This window comes from Arachis stenosperma, chromosome 2 (assembly GCF_014773155.1).
Source record: "Arachis stenosperma cultivar V10309 chromosome 2, arast.V10309.gnm1.PFL2, whole genome shotgun sequence".
NCBI classification, from domain to species: Eukaryota; Viridiplantae; Streptophyta; class Magnoliopsida; order Fabales; family Fabaceae; genus Arachis; species Arachis stenosperma.
The window spans coordinates 117,625,929-117,643,011 of record NC_080378.1 but is presented as its reverse complement, the minus strand read 5'-3'; the positions used below and the strand labels follow the sequence as shown (position 1 = coordinate 117,643,011).

Here is a 17,083-nt window from a genome sequence, read left to right as displayed (position 1 = left end):
GCACTGAAAAGGATACAAGAGGATTATCCACGAAGAACCATTTCTCCTTCGCTCAACAACTTCAATCGCACATACAATTCAGGGTACTAACAAAATACACCAAGCCAAATCGTTCCACCAAACAAACCCTAGACAACAGTTATAGACCAGAGGATTTTGTCACGCAAGTGTTTAAGTTCAGAAAAAGAAAAAGACAATCAAGTGATCACAAACGTTGAGATTACAAAGTTTTAACTCTTACTTGTTAAACGACGTCAAAAACCATACGACTTTATTTCGTGGTATACTACGTGGCACTGATTTGCCATGTCACTGCCGGCGGCAAATCTAAATAGCCAGAAATAAGACAAGAGACCAACCCGGTGCATTTTTTACAATATTAAGGACCTAAACGGTGCAATTGATAAATCAAGGACTAAATCCGTGCACTTCGTCAATCCGAGGACGATTTTGGAGTTTAACTCAAAATTGAGCATTTACAATCCATTTTAATTTTTTGAGGTCTGTGAAATTAATTGTATTCGAATACACAATTCAAAACGTTACATCGTCTAATACGAAGGACAACGGGCAAAATTTGGTAAATGAGGCTGATGAACAACAAATGGACAAAATATTTATGATAACTAAAACTTACAGCCCAAAAGAAAAAGCAAAACTGGGCAGAAAAATAGTAAGAATACAGGTTTCTATTTCCTTTCTAATACTCAATCTAACCACCAAACTTGGTGACTGGCCAAAACACTTCTTTCCCGTACACATTTGATGGATCTAATGGATATCCCGAACTCATTAAACATGCTCTCACGTAGTCAAATTATGGTGAACACGTTTTTTGCTCCAACAAACACTGAAATCTTGTTTTCTCTGTGATTTGTGAAGACATGTTAGCCTCAACTCAAGGACTCAACGATGGCTGCAAGCTGAGAAATTCGAAGCCAGTGCAGTGATGGTTGTATCAAGCCAGAGTATTCTCGACATATTCCATTGCCTTCTGTTTCACGGATTCAATTCGTTCTTCATCACCTTGGGACTTCTCATAATCAAGATATTTTTTAAATAAAAACTGCCAATCAAGACAACAACGACTAGTTAAGCTAAAAGGAAAGAGAGTAAAACCAAGATCAGTAAACGGGGATGGGGAATGTATATGAGTACACACCTTCATCTTCTTTGGTGGTAGGCTCAGAGTAATTGCCCTTTCAAAAAGTGCACGAATTACATCTGCATCTTTGTGTTGAATCTCCTGTTAAAAGTACAGGGGAATGTTAGCTTCAGATTGATACTAATAAAGTAATAATACAGACAGAATATTTGTGATGAAGGGTATACTTGATCTAGATAGACACTCCACAAGTCTGTTCTCTTTGGGTATTCCCGTAAAATTCCTTCGAACAATGATCGTCCTCTGTCTGGAACCCCAATCTTGAATTCTTGAATGGCTGCCTGGGAAATAAATTTAATATGCTTGCGCCTTGGTAGGCTTAACAAAGCACGGTTGATAACAGGTTGAACTCCATCCTGGTTTTGCTTCAAAAGACTTTGTACACGTCTCAACCAAACCTAAAATCCAGTGCAGAGTAAGTTGCATACATTTTTTTTATTATGAAGTTTGTTTTATTTGAACACACAATACCTTGCAAGAATGCTTGAACTTCTTTGTCATTTTATTGAGAAGTTCATCAGCCAAGTTTTGTTGTTCAGTCCTCTCATACAGTCCCAAAAGTGCTAGATATACTTTTTTGGGATCATTGTACTGCAGAGCTCGTTGAAAAACTTTCATAAGAGCCTCCTACATACAGAATTTTAGGTAAGGATACAGCAAGATAGAACATCAGAGACCGATGTAGTGAATTTAAATTGCACACACTCTCTCTTACCTCTTTAGGATTTCCAAATTTATTTTCTAAATTAAAGAAAGCCTTCCAGATGTTGAGCTTCTCATCCTCTTCTCTAATATTTATTGTCCGCAAAGCCCTATAAAATATTGGAAGCAGAACAGGACGACAAATTCAGATGACGGGAAAAATACAGAATGATGAATTACTGTGCAAACCATTTATGCGGAGTGTCTATGAGGGGGTTGTTGGAAATTCAAGGCACCAATTGTATGTACCTTTCAGCAATAGAGCGGGCTTTCTCAACATCAGCCAAAGAAATCACGAAGTCCATATATTTTATCCAGATGAAACTGCTATTAGGAGAGCTTCTAACCAGCTTTTCAAACTCATCAGCTGTTCTTGGTACATCCTCCTCCAGTAGTCTTTCCTCTGCAGCCCTTATCTGTTTCTCCCTGTACAGTATGGCTGCTATGTATTAAAAGTTGAAAATAATAAAAACTCATATCAGCATTCCATGTATTACACTGACCTTTCTTCCTTTGCTTTTTTCTTTTCGCGCCTCTTTTTCTTTTCATCTATTGTGCCTTCATCATTCAAATGCTCTTCACTTTGGCGATTGGTGTTATTTATATCAATTTTGTCTAAGTCATCAAGGGAAACATCTAATGGTGGAATGGACGCCCTTTCTTCTGCTTGTGGAAGAATTGGGAGTTGATCAATTTCATCTAAAATTTCCATATCAGAGGTTCCAGGAACACTGCTAGTCATTAAATCCATAGATGTCATTCTATCAGCAAGAGGTTCATCTGATTGTTGATCTGAAGGTATTCCATGTGCATCTTCATCTCTCATATATGAATTCTTCATTCCCAGAGAAATTCTCTGTTTTACTTCATCCACCTGATATAAGGAAAAATGCATGTAAAGCGAAAATGATCAAGCATGAAGCTATGTGGTGTAGTACAACCAAGTCAAGTATGCCAATATCATGATTCATTGATTCTATGTAATTTTTTTGGCATGGCTTCAATTGTTTGATTGTAAAAAGGGTTTGCAATAAACACACTTGTCTGTAATTCTGAATGGCAGTTATCTAGCACTCTAGTTGGTGGACCAAATTTTGAGATAAATTGGATGGTTTAGAGTCTAAATAAGTTAATAAATAGCATAACTGTGTTCCAGAAGATTCATCTTTTATTAAAAAAAAATATATATTGATAACAAATTAAACCATTCTGTCTTCATTATAATGCGCACCTGAACCATTAACACATAACCTGACTGGAGATGAATAAGTTACAGAAAATATAGATAGATTTTCAAGCTAGACCTTTCCAAGCATACAACATACATGGAGCTATTCGCTTTAACTGGGTAGAAGTTTTGGTGCCAATTAGAGCACACGAAGAAGGCTATTTCCAATATCATACTTGAAGTTTATGGACATGAATTACCTTCAATACTCTTGCATTTACATGCTGTCCAACTCTATACTCTGTTTCAATGTTCTCAATAGTATCATCAGAAACTTCTGATATATGGCACAATCCAACCTAAACATAGAAGGAGCATATCAAAGTGAGTTAACAGAACCAAGTTATCACTAATATTTTCTTTTTTTTCTAAAAAAGCACATGAGAATGATAGAATACATTTTAACTTGACCACAAGATTTCATATTACAAATACATGGACCACAAATGGATTCAAAGAATGTCAAAATACCATGTTTGTGTCATCAACTGTAATGAATAAACCATATGGCTCAATACGCTTAATCCTTCCAGATATTACATCTCCAACTTGAAATTTACTCAAATCCAGAATTTCAAAATTGGATTTCCTGGGACCACTTGATGTCCTCAATGTAACTTCAACACGATTTAAAAGGGGCTCCACGGATATAACCCTGTTAGTTGCAATCTTAGTACATCTCTTCGTTTACATCATATTAGAAAATGGAGAGAAACAAAATGTGAGATGCTTACCTGCCAACTACAAGCTTTCCAACAGGAAATTCTTTCTCAGGATCTTTGACAAACTCATTGGACAAATTACATAGAAGAATTTTCGCATCAATCTTTCGTGAAAGTGAAATGAAGCAACCTTTTGGTGTGACATTCTTAACATAACCCTAGCCAAAAGAAGACATTTATTCAAATAAAAACCTTAATCCAAATTGTGAAATCCAATGTTCAGGTAAAAGTTCAAAGAGAAAAAACAAACAACTCACACCACAATCCACACTTAGATTTAGCAACCAAATCTCAAGATGGCAGATCATCACAGAGAGCAACACTTAAAAGTACCAATCTTACAACAGGTGAAATAGCATTACTGATTTAGAAGTTTTGCAACTGCTTTATGAATCTTATTAAGTATACAAATAAAAAATCGAAAAGTAATATGGTTTTGAAATTAAGTCTCAGAACCTTCATCAATATATTTAAATCAACAGCAACTAGCAATCATGTACTGCACCAATCCTATTTATATATTTGAGTGGCTGATAAAGTCAAATTCACAGTCTATTACACCAAGACATTCTTAAAATAGACAATAAAATACTACAAATGAAACTCTAGTTTTTTAACGAGATATGGTAACTAGAGAATTTTAGGTCATCGTGTAATCAAAATGCAAACCATTATATATCACAAGATAATCACCAAAAAAAAAAAGAGCACTTGCATTTAGAAAAGGTGAATGTACTCTTTATACAGAAGGAAATTGCAGAAGAGAAAAAAATATTACAAAATTAAGAAATCCATTTAGTCATGAACTAAATACAACGTAAAAGGTAAGTTGAGCAAAATCATCAAAACTCCCAATCTCCAAGGGGCTATCTTTATTTGTAACAAGTATCTGATGTTGCTTTATTTAGCAATTCAAGTTGTACATCTCAGCTTCCCAACAAAATTGAATAAGAAAATGAAGGCAACATCGAGCAATTAATCCCAACAATCATGTAAAGTTATCATGAAGAAAAGTTCAACTCAAGCACATAAGTGAAGAACAATCCTTTAAAGAGTAACAATTTAAAAAGCAATAGCAAAATGCTAGCCCATTAAAAATTTTCATCTTCAAAAATCATCGAAGTTTTTATACACAGATAATATTTGGCACCTCAAAATAACAGAGTATCACTAGCCATGTAAATGATGAATACTACCAGCTTTTAACAGCTCAAACTCGATCTAACAAGACTAAGTGCATATCCCAGATTAAAGAAGCTCAAGCACAGCCCTAGAAAGAAGGCAATCAATAATAACTTCTGAAGAAATGAAACTAGTACCTTTACAACCATATCAGGATGAATATCTTCAATCATCTCCACACATTTACCATTATCATGCCTGAGAAACCATTATTAATAATATTCAACACAATCAACAATAACAACATTATTAATAGAAGAATGTCATAGAAATCGTATCCAAATTAAAAAATAGATAAACAAAATTTACCCATCATTGCAATAAATTCAAAAGTGGACGCATGCAGCAAACATACACAAGAACAGAAAATCAATTCTTTCAAGATCCATACCATAGATATTGTGATTCAAAATCAAATTTGACGGAAAAAGAGTTGTTTAATTTCAAAGTATAGATTAATTAGCATAAGTAAAGAATATACATCCAAAGTAAAGCCATTCAAGAGGAGGATAGTCCTTTTATAAAAAACTACATTATATAGGCAGACTAAAAAAGAACTTCCCAACAAATGATAAAGTTGAGATGAATTGATTTGTTGGGATATGAATGATGGAATATATGTTCTTAATGTCTTAAAAAGGATACACTGAATAATTTTAATTGTACAAATGAAAGAAAAACGAATAAATATATTGAGAGACGCATTCAGAGTTCAGACACGTGAATTTAATAGTGACTGCAATAAATAACGGGCTATGGATTAGTAGTTACTTACCCGGTGCTTTGAACATCTTTAGAATCTTGAGAAAGCATCCCTCTTGAAGAACATAATGATAAGTCGACATGAACAGTACCCCTGACAGTTTGACTGACTTCAAGAACTACACATTTGACAAACTGCCCTTCATGATATCCAGATAATGGGTCAGGCACCCATGTATCTGTGAGCTCAGTAAAGTGGACCTTCCCATAGATATATGGACCAATTTGGACAAGCAACCCACCAACACCTGAAAGTATTTTAGAAATCCTACCGCCTAAAATATCTCCTTCATGAATATACATTGTTAATTCCGCATGCACAACATTGTTTTGTGGCTCATCACTAGTTCTGCACGGGAGAGTAGATAAGGGACGTTGAATTAACCGCATTAGTTTCTTGTCCAAGTTAATACTCACAACATAACCAGAAACAAGTTGTCCAACATGAAATCGATTCTGGAAATCTTGAAGCTCTCTGGGTTCAAAAGCACTATCAAGAACATGTAGCTGGGCACTAACATTTCGAGATATCGCCAACCAGACCCATTCACTTTCTACTTTATATACATAACCAGCAACACATTGCCCAATTTCAAAGTCAAGATTACCAGATTCATTTTCTCCAATGTCACTGGAACCTGCATTGAATTAGAGGATTAAATACTAAAAATTGAAAGATAATGAGAAAATTTAACATTAATAAAAGAACAATGTTTTTTTTTAAGGAAAAAAATTAAACAGACAGGATTCCCAAATTGCAACATAGAATACCAAACCAAAGCTAAACAAAAGTGGGAGAGAAAATGGAATTGCCTAATTTGCAATTAACAAATAACTGATGTCAGTAAATACAACTTCAGATACGAAATGATACTGCACACTATGTTGCTGCATTCAAAACAAAAACAAATTACTAGTCATTGAAGTTCACAAGCCTTAATCTATACCCCCCTACTTATGCAGTGGCCAAAATTTTCAATAATTCATATCCTTTTCAATTTACTAGGAAAAACTTGCCTGCAATTATTTTAGGTTTGACTGACAACTCCCAGCCCTTTCTGTAGCTATCTTTTTCATTAGGCTTTGCAACAATTCTTGCTGTCACTGTTTGCCCTATTTTATAGCAGGAAAACGGATTTTCCAAATCATTTACATCATCATGTACCTGTCAGAAGATAGGAAAAAGAGTAGTTAAAAATATGCTAATAAAAAGCAAACGAGAAATGGGATAAGCATTGGGACATGTCTACAATAGAAGGATGGTGGAAGCCCCATACATTGGGCTACCCGTTTTAGATAACAAGACTACAAATGAAAATGCTAATTCAAATAGAAACAAGAAACAAAATAGTAGTACCTCCGATATGTGCACCCTGCCATGTAGACCAACACCGAACTTAACTTTAAGTTCAAGAGATCTGATTTCAGTAATCTGCGAAAATTCATGAAACACGTTCCTTTAGTGTACAAGTCACGAGACCAAAGACTACAAAAATTTGAATAAGAAATTCTAGCCACGATCACATTCAATACATACAAGAGATAGCATATGAAAATGACAACAAAGAATCAACAAGATCAATGAACAAAACAAACCCACATACCTCTGCCTCAACCAGAGACCCAACATTATAGATAGACCTTTTCTTCGCTCTTTTGGAACTAGATGTCTCGTTAGCATCATTAAGAAGTAAAAGCAACCTTCCTGAAGTTTCAGGACTTGGAAAAGCCATAACAGTAGCCACAACACTGACCAAGTAAATCATGCTAAGTATGAGGTGAAGCATTATAATTAAGAAACATAAAATATCAACAAAAAATGGAATGCATAAAAGTGCATATACGTCATCTTTTAAAACATTGAAATATATTCAAAAAATCATGTCTAATATACTCCAGTGACATTTCAATACCCGTTGTTGGACATGAACATTCTCAAATACCAATTACCATATTCAATCAGAATTCTCCTAAGCATCAACCGGCATGAAGGAGAGAAGTGAGGGTTTGCATGATGACAACACTAATACATAGCAATTCTAATGCCATGGTAGAACAGGATAAAATAAACATGAATGGACGAGCAAATAGCTTCAACCCATTTTCCTCACCTCTGTCCATTTAAGAACTTTTTCTGGGGGAACCTTTGAGTATTATAGTCAGAAACGGATGCATATCCTATGATGTAATTATTCTCCGGTATTGATACGACCTGATTTGGAGATAATAATTTAGATATAGGACGTTAATATGTATTTAAAAAGCAGCAAAAAAAAGCCTTCACTAGAAGGCTAACTTGAATGAAAATGTGAACACTTGCCAAGTAGTTTTCTTTGACAATCTCCACTACTGCATTTACTGTCTGATGCAACACCAAGTCCTTCAGTGACTCTCTTCGACGTTTCTGGTATAGAAGGCATGCATGACATTAATATGGACAAATAGTCAAGAAGGAATGATGGTAGGGGACTCATGCAACAGGCCTCCCATTCAGGGAAAAAAGACCTTACCGATAACCAAATATAAAACCCCATCTCTTTTCTATCTGTAGTGGACAAACCAGGATTATAGAGAAGAAAGAACATAATAGAGACAGAGAGAAAACTAAATCTCAGGTCTCCATGCCATTAAATTTTCATTAAAAATTTTTCTCAACTCTTCTCAGCCATGTTCAACACAAATGTAAAACAGCAGGGAGAGTAAGCTGAACCTTTTTGGTGGAATGACTTATGGAGCTTCTTTCTTCAGATCTTTTAACGAATTCTGGTTTTAGAGTTAAATCTACAAGCCGTTCTGTTTTCGCAACATCAAGAACCACTGCTTTCACAACGGAGCCTTTCGCCAAGGTAGTTCCTGCCACTACAAGATTATATTGCAATAAGTAGTAGTAGCTGCACTTAACTAAGAATCACCCAACTTGTAATGCTCGGTAACTAAATGACATAGATGAGGAACTTACACTGGTAAGTGGTGATAAAACCAAAAACATCATTATACTTCTCAAAGCTTACAACAATTCCCACATCTTTAACATCCTCGACTTTACCTTCAGCAACTGCACCAAAGCTAAATCCTTCATCCCACTTCAAATCAGATGCACCATAGCCCATGTTTTGCAGCTTAGAAATCTACGTTCAGAGACACAGGATTAGATGCATTACATAAGCGGTTGATGTAATAGTGATTCCTGAGAGGAAATCAGAGAGAAAAATATGATGACAACAGGCTAATAAAAAAATCACAGAACATAGATATAAACATTTAGGAAATGTTATTATATTAAAACACAGACTGTTACAAAGACTGCTACAGGAAAAAGCAGAGAGACAGGAAGTACAAATTAAAATATTTAGATTTCTCTGCAACCACCCCCCACCCCCCAAAAAAAAAAAAAAGAAAAAAGAAAAAAGAGGACACATTGAAATCATCTACTTATGAGAAACAGCAAGTATGTCAAAATGAGTTTTTAACTTTTGTAGATTAAAAAACAATAAAATCAAATGTAGATGAGCAATAACATAGGCAAAGTACACCAATTTTGTTAAAATATTGGACCCGGGCGGTAATTGTAATGCACTAACACATTACCTGTTATTACACTGATACTTCATTATTGCATCTATAAACAAGGGGTAACCATGCACGTGTGCATGAACAAGTTGTATACAATGTATAACATATATATTAGAATTTAAAATTATAAATGACATTGCATAAAAATAATATTAGGGGAATGTGGTGATTAACTAAATATCCATGCCTTTTCATCCATAATAAAGTAGTCTTGAAGAAAGGATGCATCTGTAGAAGAACATAATGTTTGCTTTAGTGAGAGTGTTACTCTGCCTCTTTCAGTATTGATCTGAAGAACAAACAAATTAAAGATTAAATATTATTGAACCTGCATTAGGTGTTTGCAAATATTGAATTTACCACCTGAAGTATACCAACCTCGGACACATTACTGCGGACGGATTGCCCAATCTGATAGGCTTCTAGAATATTGGTTTTCTGGTCATCAGCAGCCTATACAAAACTCAGTCATAAGATCAGACTATCATATGGAGAATACAAACATAAATAAACAGGAGAAAAAGAAAAGAAGGCAAGAAGGCAGTCATAGGAATGAATACCTTTTTCGATGGAGCCAAACCTGTAAAGGAACCAAGGAAACGGACAAAGCAGCCAGCCTCATTTATGTTGCAAATGTAGCCCTGCTCCAGACAAGATTCAATCAATTGATCATAGCAAGCAAGAAACAACAATAATAAAATGACATGCATATAAAAAAAATTGTACAAAAAGAAATTCATATATGTCGACTTACATGCACAACAGAGTTCAGATGCATCTGACTAATATCTGAAGGAATCTGCTGAGCAGATTTAATAAGCGAACTTTTGGCAGATAGAATCAAATTGCTCCCCTTAATATCTACATTGATTTTAGGAATTCAAAAAAAAAAAAAAATCACAAGTTAGCGAGATACCTTACCAACTTTATATATGATAATGGAACAATCTGCTTGATGCTGAAGCATCTAACTACTCAACTTACAAAGAAAACAAAAAAAGGAAACACCACAAAAAAAATTCAATATAATGGCCTAGTTAAGTGGGTGAAAGGCCTCTCAAAAAAGTCCTGGAGAGATCAGGCCAAAAAACAAAATGAGGCATCCCAGACACTGCTGACTGCTAAGGAGACAAGATACTTATGCTCTAAGGTAAGAGAGCAAGAATGATGCATGCCAACCAGATAGGCCCCGGAGAGTGTGGTACCACCAATGAATGAGACTCAGGGCGGAAAATGCAACGGGAGAGAAACAAGCCGCTAAAAATGCACAGAAACAAACTGCTATAGGTATCAAACATACCTAGAATCAGTAGTTGATCAAAACTATATCCAGGTTTTAATACAGATTTCATCAAATTAGCTTGCCCTGCATGAAACGTGGCTATAATCAGCAATGCAATTTTTTACGGAGCAATGGAAAGCCTATATCATGAATAAACAAATCATACCAAGATGATCTGCCAAGTGTTCCAAAGATATGGTACCCCACGAAAAACCACTTGCATTGACATAAACAACTACAGCATTTGTTGTTATTCTGTCAATAACTCCAGAAACAAGGCTGCCCAACCTAACCTTATCCTCCTCCGCAACCCTGCAATTTTGAAGTGTTGAGTTAATCATAGCTGGACATCCATCTAATAAGTTAACATAACAACTACAACAAATAGGCCTAATCCCGTTTGTTGGTGTTAGCTACATCAAATCAGCAGATAGATTCACATAAATCTTGAATGCATAAGTTGCATTTTTTACATTTGGTAGGTAAGATAAGATATCCTCCAGAAAGTGCAGCCACTAGTAAATAAATCAATTTAAATCAAACTGAGAGTAGAAGTGGGATAGAGAAAGTAAAGAGAATCATACCTTTTGGGCTTTATTATGAAACTAAGGTTGATCCTCCGTAAAGCAGAAATGGAGCTTATTACACGGCATTTGACAACTTGTCCAACATTATAAACTGCACCAGGATCAACTCCTGGCTCTAATCCAAGTTCAGACCTGCACTTTAATCAAAATAATACATCGAATTATAACAAGTCCTTCATTTTTTTTTCACGAGGAGAGAAGCGGGGGTGGGTGTGGGGGTGGTTGAAGAACACATACACTCACAGTCACATATGATAAGAGAGAACATTAATCCCCCCCCCCCCCACCCCACCCCACAATTGACTATAACAAACGCAAGCCTAAAACACAAAAATAAATTAGAAGGAATGTATCTGATAAGGGATTCAAATGAAATTGCCTAACATATAATTTACCTTGTTATGGAAATAAGAAAAACTGACTGATTTTGAATATTCCAACAATAAATCAATGGCATGTGAATTTATGTACATCTCAAATATGATGTTTATCATGAAAAAGTCAGAAAGGTGAAGAAATGAAGATGAAATTCATGTTCTTAAAAGAAGATCATATATTACTCAGGAAGCAACAGTAACCAATTCTGGTCACAGATTGGAGGTTTTAAATTTGTAGAACAGATAAGTAGTAAGACTTGCCTCGGAGCAAATCCTTGAACCCCATTGTAAAACCGCACAAAACATCCATGGGCTTCAATCTTTGTTATCCATCCATGAGTTATCAAACCCTCAGTTGCATCCGTAAATGAACTAATAATCGGTAGTTTCGATTTAACCTGTAAAAGGACCATATATCTGAATCAGAATTGAATATGTGAGACCGATACTTCTGATGATTTTGATTCATTGCATGTGGTTCCTTTGAAAGGTTTGGTGAACACTTGCTAAGGGTCTGCTTTATTTCTTGTGAACCTTCCTTTTTGTATTCCATACATAACAATTTTTTTAGCAAAATATTTGTGTGGTTTTTTTTGTTTGGGGGGGAGGGGGGATATAATGGTAAGAACTTGAATCATCAATTTTTGTAAATCCTACATAATTGAACAAAGTGGAAGAGGAAAGAAGGTTTGTACTATCGAACATACAAGAGTTTTTTTGTGTGTAACCGTCACCATTTTCTTTTTGCGACCAAGCACACGAAATACTAATTCCGCTCCCACCTGTACCAAAATCCAGCCAGAGGATTCAGTTATGAAAATGTTTAGTCTGCCCCATGAGAGACTTACGGCCTATACATAACAAAAAATGACAATGCTAAAAAGCACATATATAACTAGAATGAAACCTTGAATTTCTTTCGAGGCTTTGTAATATCTAATTCAGACATATGATTAAGAGGACAGAGTGCCTTCACACCCCCAGGAATTTGCACTATAGCATGATCGTCGTCAACCCTGACTATCTTGGCCTTCACTACCATCCCCGGCATTGCATCAGAATGAGTGAACACAGATTCTTCAAGAGCACTAGCCTGCATGATATGAAATTCAGGAAATCATATCACTAAAAATGATACCGAAATATACAAATAGTCAAATAGTTAGAAACAGAATACATAGCGGAAGAGTAATGCTAACGCAAAAAGCATTGCAGTAATTGAACTATCATCTTCAACTTAGAATATGGAAGCAGAATGACAACCTTCAAACTTCCTATAGCAAGTCCTTCCAAAAGCCTTAATCCCTGAATACGAACTCGAACATGATTACCTTCCTTGTACTTTTTCTCAAGCTTTTGGATCTCTCCCTCATCAAAATCAACAATCTGTCAAGATCAATTTTAATTATCATTCACATTTTGTGTAATGTGGTAAGCCTTAATCACAATAGTTAGCTGACTTGATTCTCATCTGTAGTGAAAGAACTGTGCTTTGTATCATTAATACTAGTCGAGAAAATACATACACTGACAAAAGCAGGAGCTGACTCTGGAATTGAAGGAACTTCAAGGAACAATCCTGCTCCTCTATCTACCCTGACAACTTTAGACTCATCATATATATCTCCAATGTTAACATGCTGCACAAGAGTTGATTACATTAAAAGGCACATTCACTTTTGGACTTTGCTAATAAATGGAGGGGGACTTGCGCCACTAAATTGGTATTACTTCACTGTATTTGTTTTTCTTTTTTCTTTTTTTTTTTTTGTGAGAGAATATTATCTTCAATTCTGAATATCCATAATCTGAACAGGGAAATATTAAACAAGAAATGTGACAGAACAAATACATTTGCAGGTTAATAATAGAGGAAAAAGGAATGGAAAAGAAAACTATTAATTCCACATTACATGAAACACCCACACCAAGAAGCACCAACATATATGATTCATATACTTACAAAGGGAGGAATCTTGTTATGAACAAGATGTGGATTAAGTGTCAAGCCAACAGCTCTACTTGATGGATCAATAAATAGAATTCGAGCAATAACCTAGAAAAATAACAAGGAACTTATGTAACTTCCAGTGGAAGTAATAGCCAATAGCATGATCGCACAACATCATAGACCATAAACAAAAAAGTCATGTCCTTGAACTTGTGTGAAGACACCTCTCATGATGAAGAATTAAAATATGAAGCTACAAGTACAAGAAACAACAAAGTTAACTTAGCGATGTATTACAACGAAAATAGAAATCCTAGCATGTCAACAAATGATGAGTATGAAACATTGGTTTCTAAGTGAAGAGTGAATATAAATAAAACAAGGAGACTTTCTCTTTCTAAGAGGAAAAGATCTCACCCAAGTCCCAACAAAAAAAAAGAGTCATACTTTAACTCCAGATGTCAATGAAAAAGCATTCTAAACTGCATTTACCTACTACTGTATTGCTTTTCTTAAAATATCTTTGGTTTGTGTTTTCATTTTCTTTTTTCAGTTTTTATTTGTGTGTGTATGAAGAAAAAAAGTGAAACCAGGAAATAAAAACCGAATACAGGATTGCATTGTTTTACTATTTTCAATTTTTTTCTTTACAAAATCCTAAAAGTAGAAAACATTTTATCAAATCAAATAGGCTCTAAGCTTTTATTTTCTCAGTTTCTTTTTTGGCAGATGTAACAGTTGAATTTCAGTGCAAAACAAGTTGCATTCAATGCATACAAATATCAAAATCAAAAGTACCTTCTGAGATTCACTGTATAAATCCTTCCAGTTTTTTGTAGGATAGCTTGTTTGCAAGTGAAACAGATCAACCTGCAATGGAAAAGTTCCAAAACTTAACTCTTAAATGCACTGGGTTTGTCTTGAAAATTTATTGGCTCTAAGTATACTGTATGCATTTACGGACAAAGTTAGGATAGGCTTACAGTTCCAGTGAAGTATGTGAGAAATGACAACATAACACCATTCTCAAGAATTGACTTCACACGTGCATTAACCATCATCCCTGGAACTAGAATATCAATTGATATACCTTTAAGATCCTTGGTCTGCATATAATGTACAAAGGAAATGACAATCAGAAGGGAAGGTGAGAATCATAAAGATAGAAAGAAAAGCCCAAAATTGAACATAACAAATAGAGAGGAATCTTACCACACTTTTGGACATTGTATCTGGGTCAGAACTCAAGTAAACCACCTTACGAACATTATCAACGCTCTTAACCAACCCTTGTATAAATTGCCCAATTTTTACCTCATTTCCCTGGCCTTCTCAGACAACATAAGGGGGGGGGGGGGGGGGGGTAAAAACTATAAGAACAAGACCTAAACATGCTATGCACGATAAAGAGGAATTCACAACAGTCGGGTGACATTACCAATCAAGCTATTTTTTGGTAAGAATCCTGTGAAAGAAGGTAGACCAAAGTGAAGAATGTAACCATGATCTTCAATGCTTTTCACATATGCATCAAGAACCTACACGTATACAGTGCACAGAAGTTGCCAAAATTCATTTTTAAATAAATATAAGCCCAACAAAACCAGTGGCAAAAGATAAAAATGGATGAAGCATGTGTGCAGCATGTGCAAAACCGTTACAAGTCATTTATGACCTACAAAATAGTTGCTCTAAACTTACCAAAGAGATTTAGTAAAAGGAAGTTGGATACTAAATCTTCTCAGTCCCCTTTATATATATATAGATTTTTCCTTCAATAACTTATGAAATGAGACTTTAAACCAGAAAAAAAATGGAGGCTTTTATATATATAAATAAAGAAAGGTTAACAACAAAATTACCGTATGTGAAAAAAATGGCTTACCATGCCTTCTTGAACAACATCTAAGTTCATGTTCTTGTGCAACAAAGAAAGACGCAAAGAAAGCCAAATTTTTCTACTTCCTTTATCCTTGTTGTCATGGTCCAATCTTACTACAACACAAGAAACCAGCTGTCCAACAGAGAATACACTAGAAAGGAAGCTTTCCCCAACCTGATGCCAGCAAGTGCATATCAGAGAGAAGCTCTAGTTGCAAAATAACAACAATGGCTTATAGAATATAGAACCATTACTCCAGAAAATGTAAGGACATTGAGAGGTAAAAAAATCGTACTTGATTGAAAAGGAAAAGAAAAAACAAATTCTTTTATACACACCTCGATTTCATTATCAAAAATAGGATCCACCACATCTGAACAATGAACTAAACCACGTAATCCCCCTGGTAAACTAATTACAAGGTCTTTCTCATTTACTTCAGCAACAGCTCCCCAAAGCTTCATTCCTGGAGTTATATTCTGGCATACATGAGATCAAAGCATTTATCCACAACTCAGAGACATAACAATAACAATAACAATAACAATAACAATAACAATAACAATAATAATAATAATAATAATTCGGTATAGCAGAAGCAAATCGATTCAAATAAATGGTATTTGTAAAGAGTAAGAATACAGCATGATTTTGAACTCTATGAAAGAAAGATCGGGCATATCAATGTACATAAGATTTTTTAAATTTAGTGTTTCAACAGTTAAGTTAATTCGTCATCTCACCAACACATACTCAGAATTTCCATATTTTGCAGATGCAGCTGATTGACATGGATACTATATGCACCGCTTTTTAGGAACTGCACTCTAAATTTTTCCACTCTCAAAAGCGGCACAAATAATTCAACATAATTTAGACATATAAACTAAATTACTACTAACTAGTAAGATTTCGATTGACATAAAAATTAGAAGGAAAAAGAAAACATTCCTCCATTGAACAAAGCTTCTTCAACCTACCCCAAGAGTGATTTTATTGACGCGCTTCGGCAATTTCCCGGTGACAGTATCGCCGAAGAGCGTGCCCCAATCATCTGCAGCTTCATCTCTCTTCCTCAGCGTATTCTTCCCTTTCTTCCTATTCCACTTATTCAGCTTCTTCCTTTTATCGGAACCGAACTCGTCATAACCAAACACTTCACGGTCATCTCCATCATCCTTTCGCTTCGTCGGAACTTCTCTGCCTGAAAACATATAATGCAAAACAAAACAAAACTTCACATCCAATCCAAACCAAGCAAAAGTTCAAATTCAAATGCAAAGCCAGACTCATAGAACGAAGCTTCTGGAAGTTTCGACCTCGAGGGAAATCAGGAACTTCATCTTCCAGCTGCAAAGCTAGAGCTTCTGACTTCTTCTTCGCCGTTGCGGCGTCGTGTTGCTCTTCCCTCTTTGGTTTAGAAATTTTCTTAGACGATTTATCCATTCTTGGCTTGTTCTCTTTGTTGTTGCTGTTCTTCTTCTTCTGCGATTTTTTCGAGTTCGGTGCCATCTTCTATTATGTTTCTCAGCGCTGCGTTTAGAACACGGATTCAGGGTTTACGAACAAGGGTTTTAGGTTGCGAAGAAGAAGAAGAAAAATAACACTAACTAGTAACTACACTTGTTAGAAACCATGCAACTAAGCACTTAATGGGTCCGGGTTGTTAA

The 17,083-nt window shown here is 35.3% G+C and overlaps 1 protein-coding gene across 1 annotated transcript; it reads right to left on the bottom strand.

Annotated features, from left to right (window-relative positions):
- Positions 1 to 267: 267 nt before the first annotated feature.
- On the bottom strand, positions 268 to 17,012 carry LOC130960967 (rRNA biogenesis protein RRP5). Its single transcript, XM_057886540.1, has 40 exons — positions 16,733 to 17,012; positions 16,394 to 16,617; positions 15,752 to 15,892; positions 15,417 to 15,587; positions 14,970 to 15,069; positions 14,744 to 14,859; positions 14,515 to 14,637; positions 14,330 to 14,401; positions 13,544 to 13,636; positions 13,107 to 13,220; positions 12,844 to 12,966; positions 12,488 to 12,673; positions 12,288 to 12,362; positions 11,842 to 11,978; positions 11,201 to 11,335; positions 10,783 to 10,928; positions 10,635 to 10,700; positions 10,089 to 10,195; positions 9,895 to 9,975; positions 9,713 to 9,787; positions 9,522 to 9,623; positions 8,721 to 8,889; positions 8,472 to 8,620; positions 8,082 to 8,165; positions 7,873 to 7,973; positions 7,366 to 7,510; positions 7,119 to 7,193; positions 6,779 to 6,926; positions 5,775 to 6,399; positions 5,137 to 5,197; positions 3,830 to 3,975; positions 3,567 to 3,750; positions 3,296 to 3,394; positions 2,371 to 2,741; positions 2,117 to 2,293; positions 1,881 to 1,977; positions 1,637 to 1,792; positions 1,333 to 1,563; positions 1,163 to 1,246; positions 268 to 1,066 (listed from the first exon to the last, which is right to left on the bottom strand). Exons 1-40 carry the CDS (start codon positions 16,923 to 16,925, stop codon positions 959 to 961), a joined length of 5,790 nt encoding a protein of 1,929 aa, XP_057742523.1. The 5' UTR covers positions 16,926 to 17,012; the 3' UTR covers positions 268 to 958.
- Positions 17,013 to 17,083: the final 71 nt, after the last annotated feature.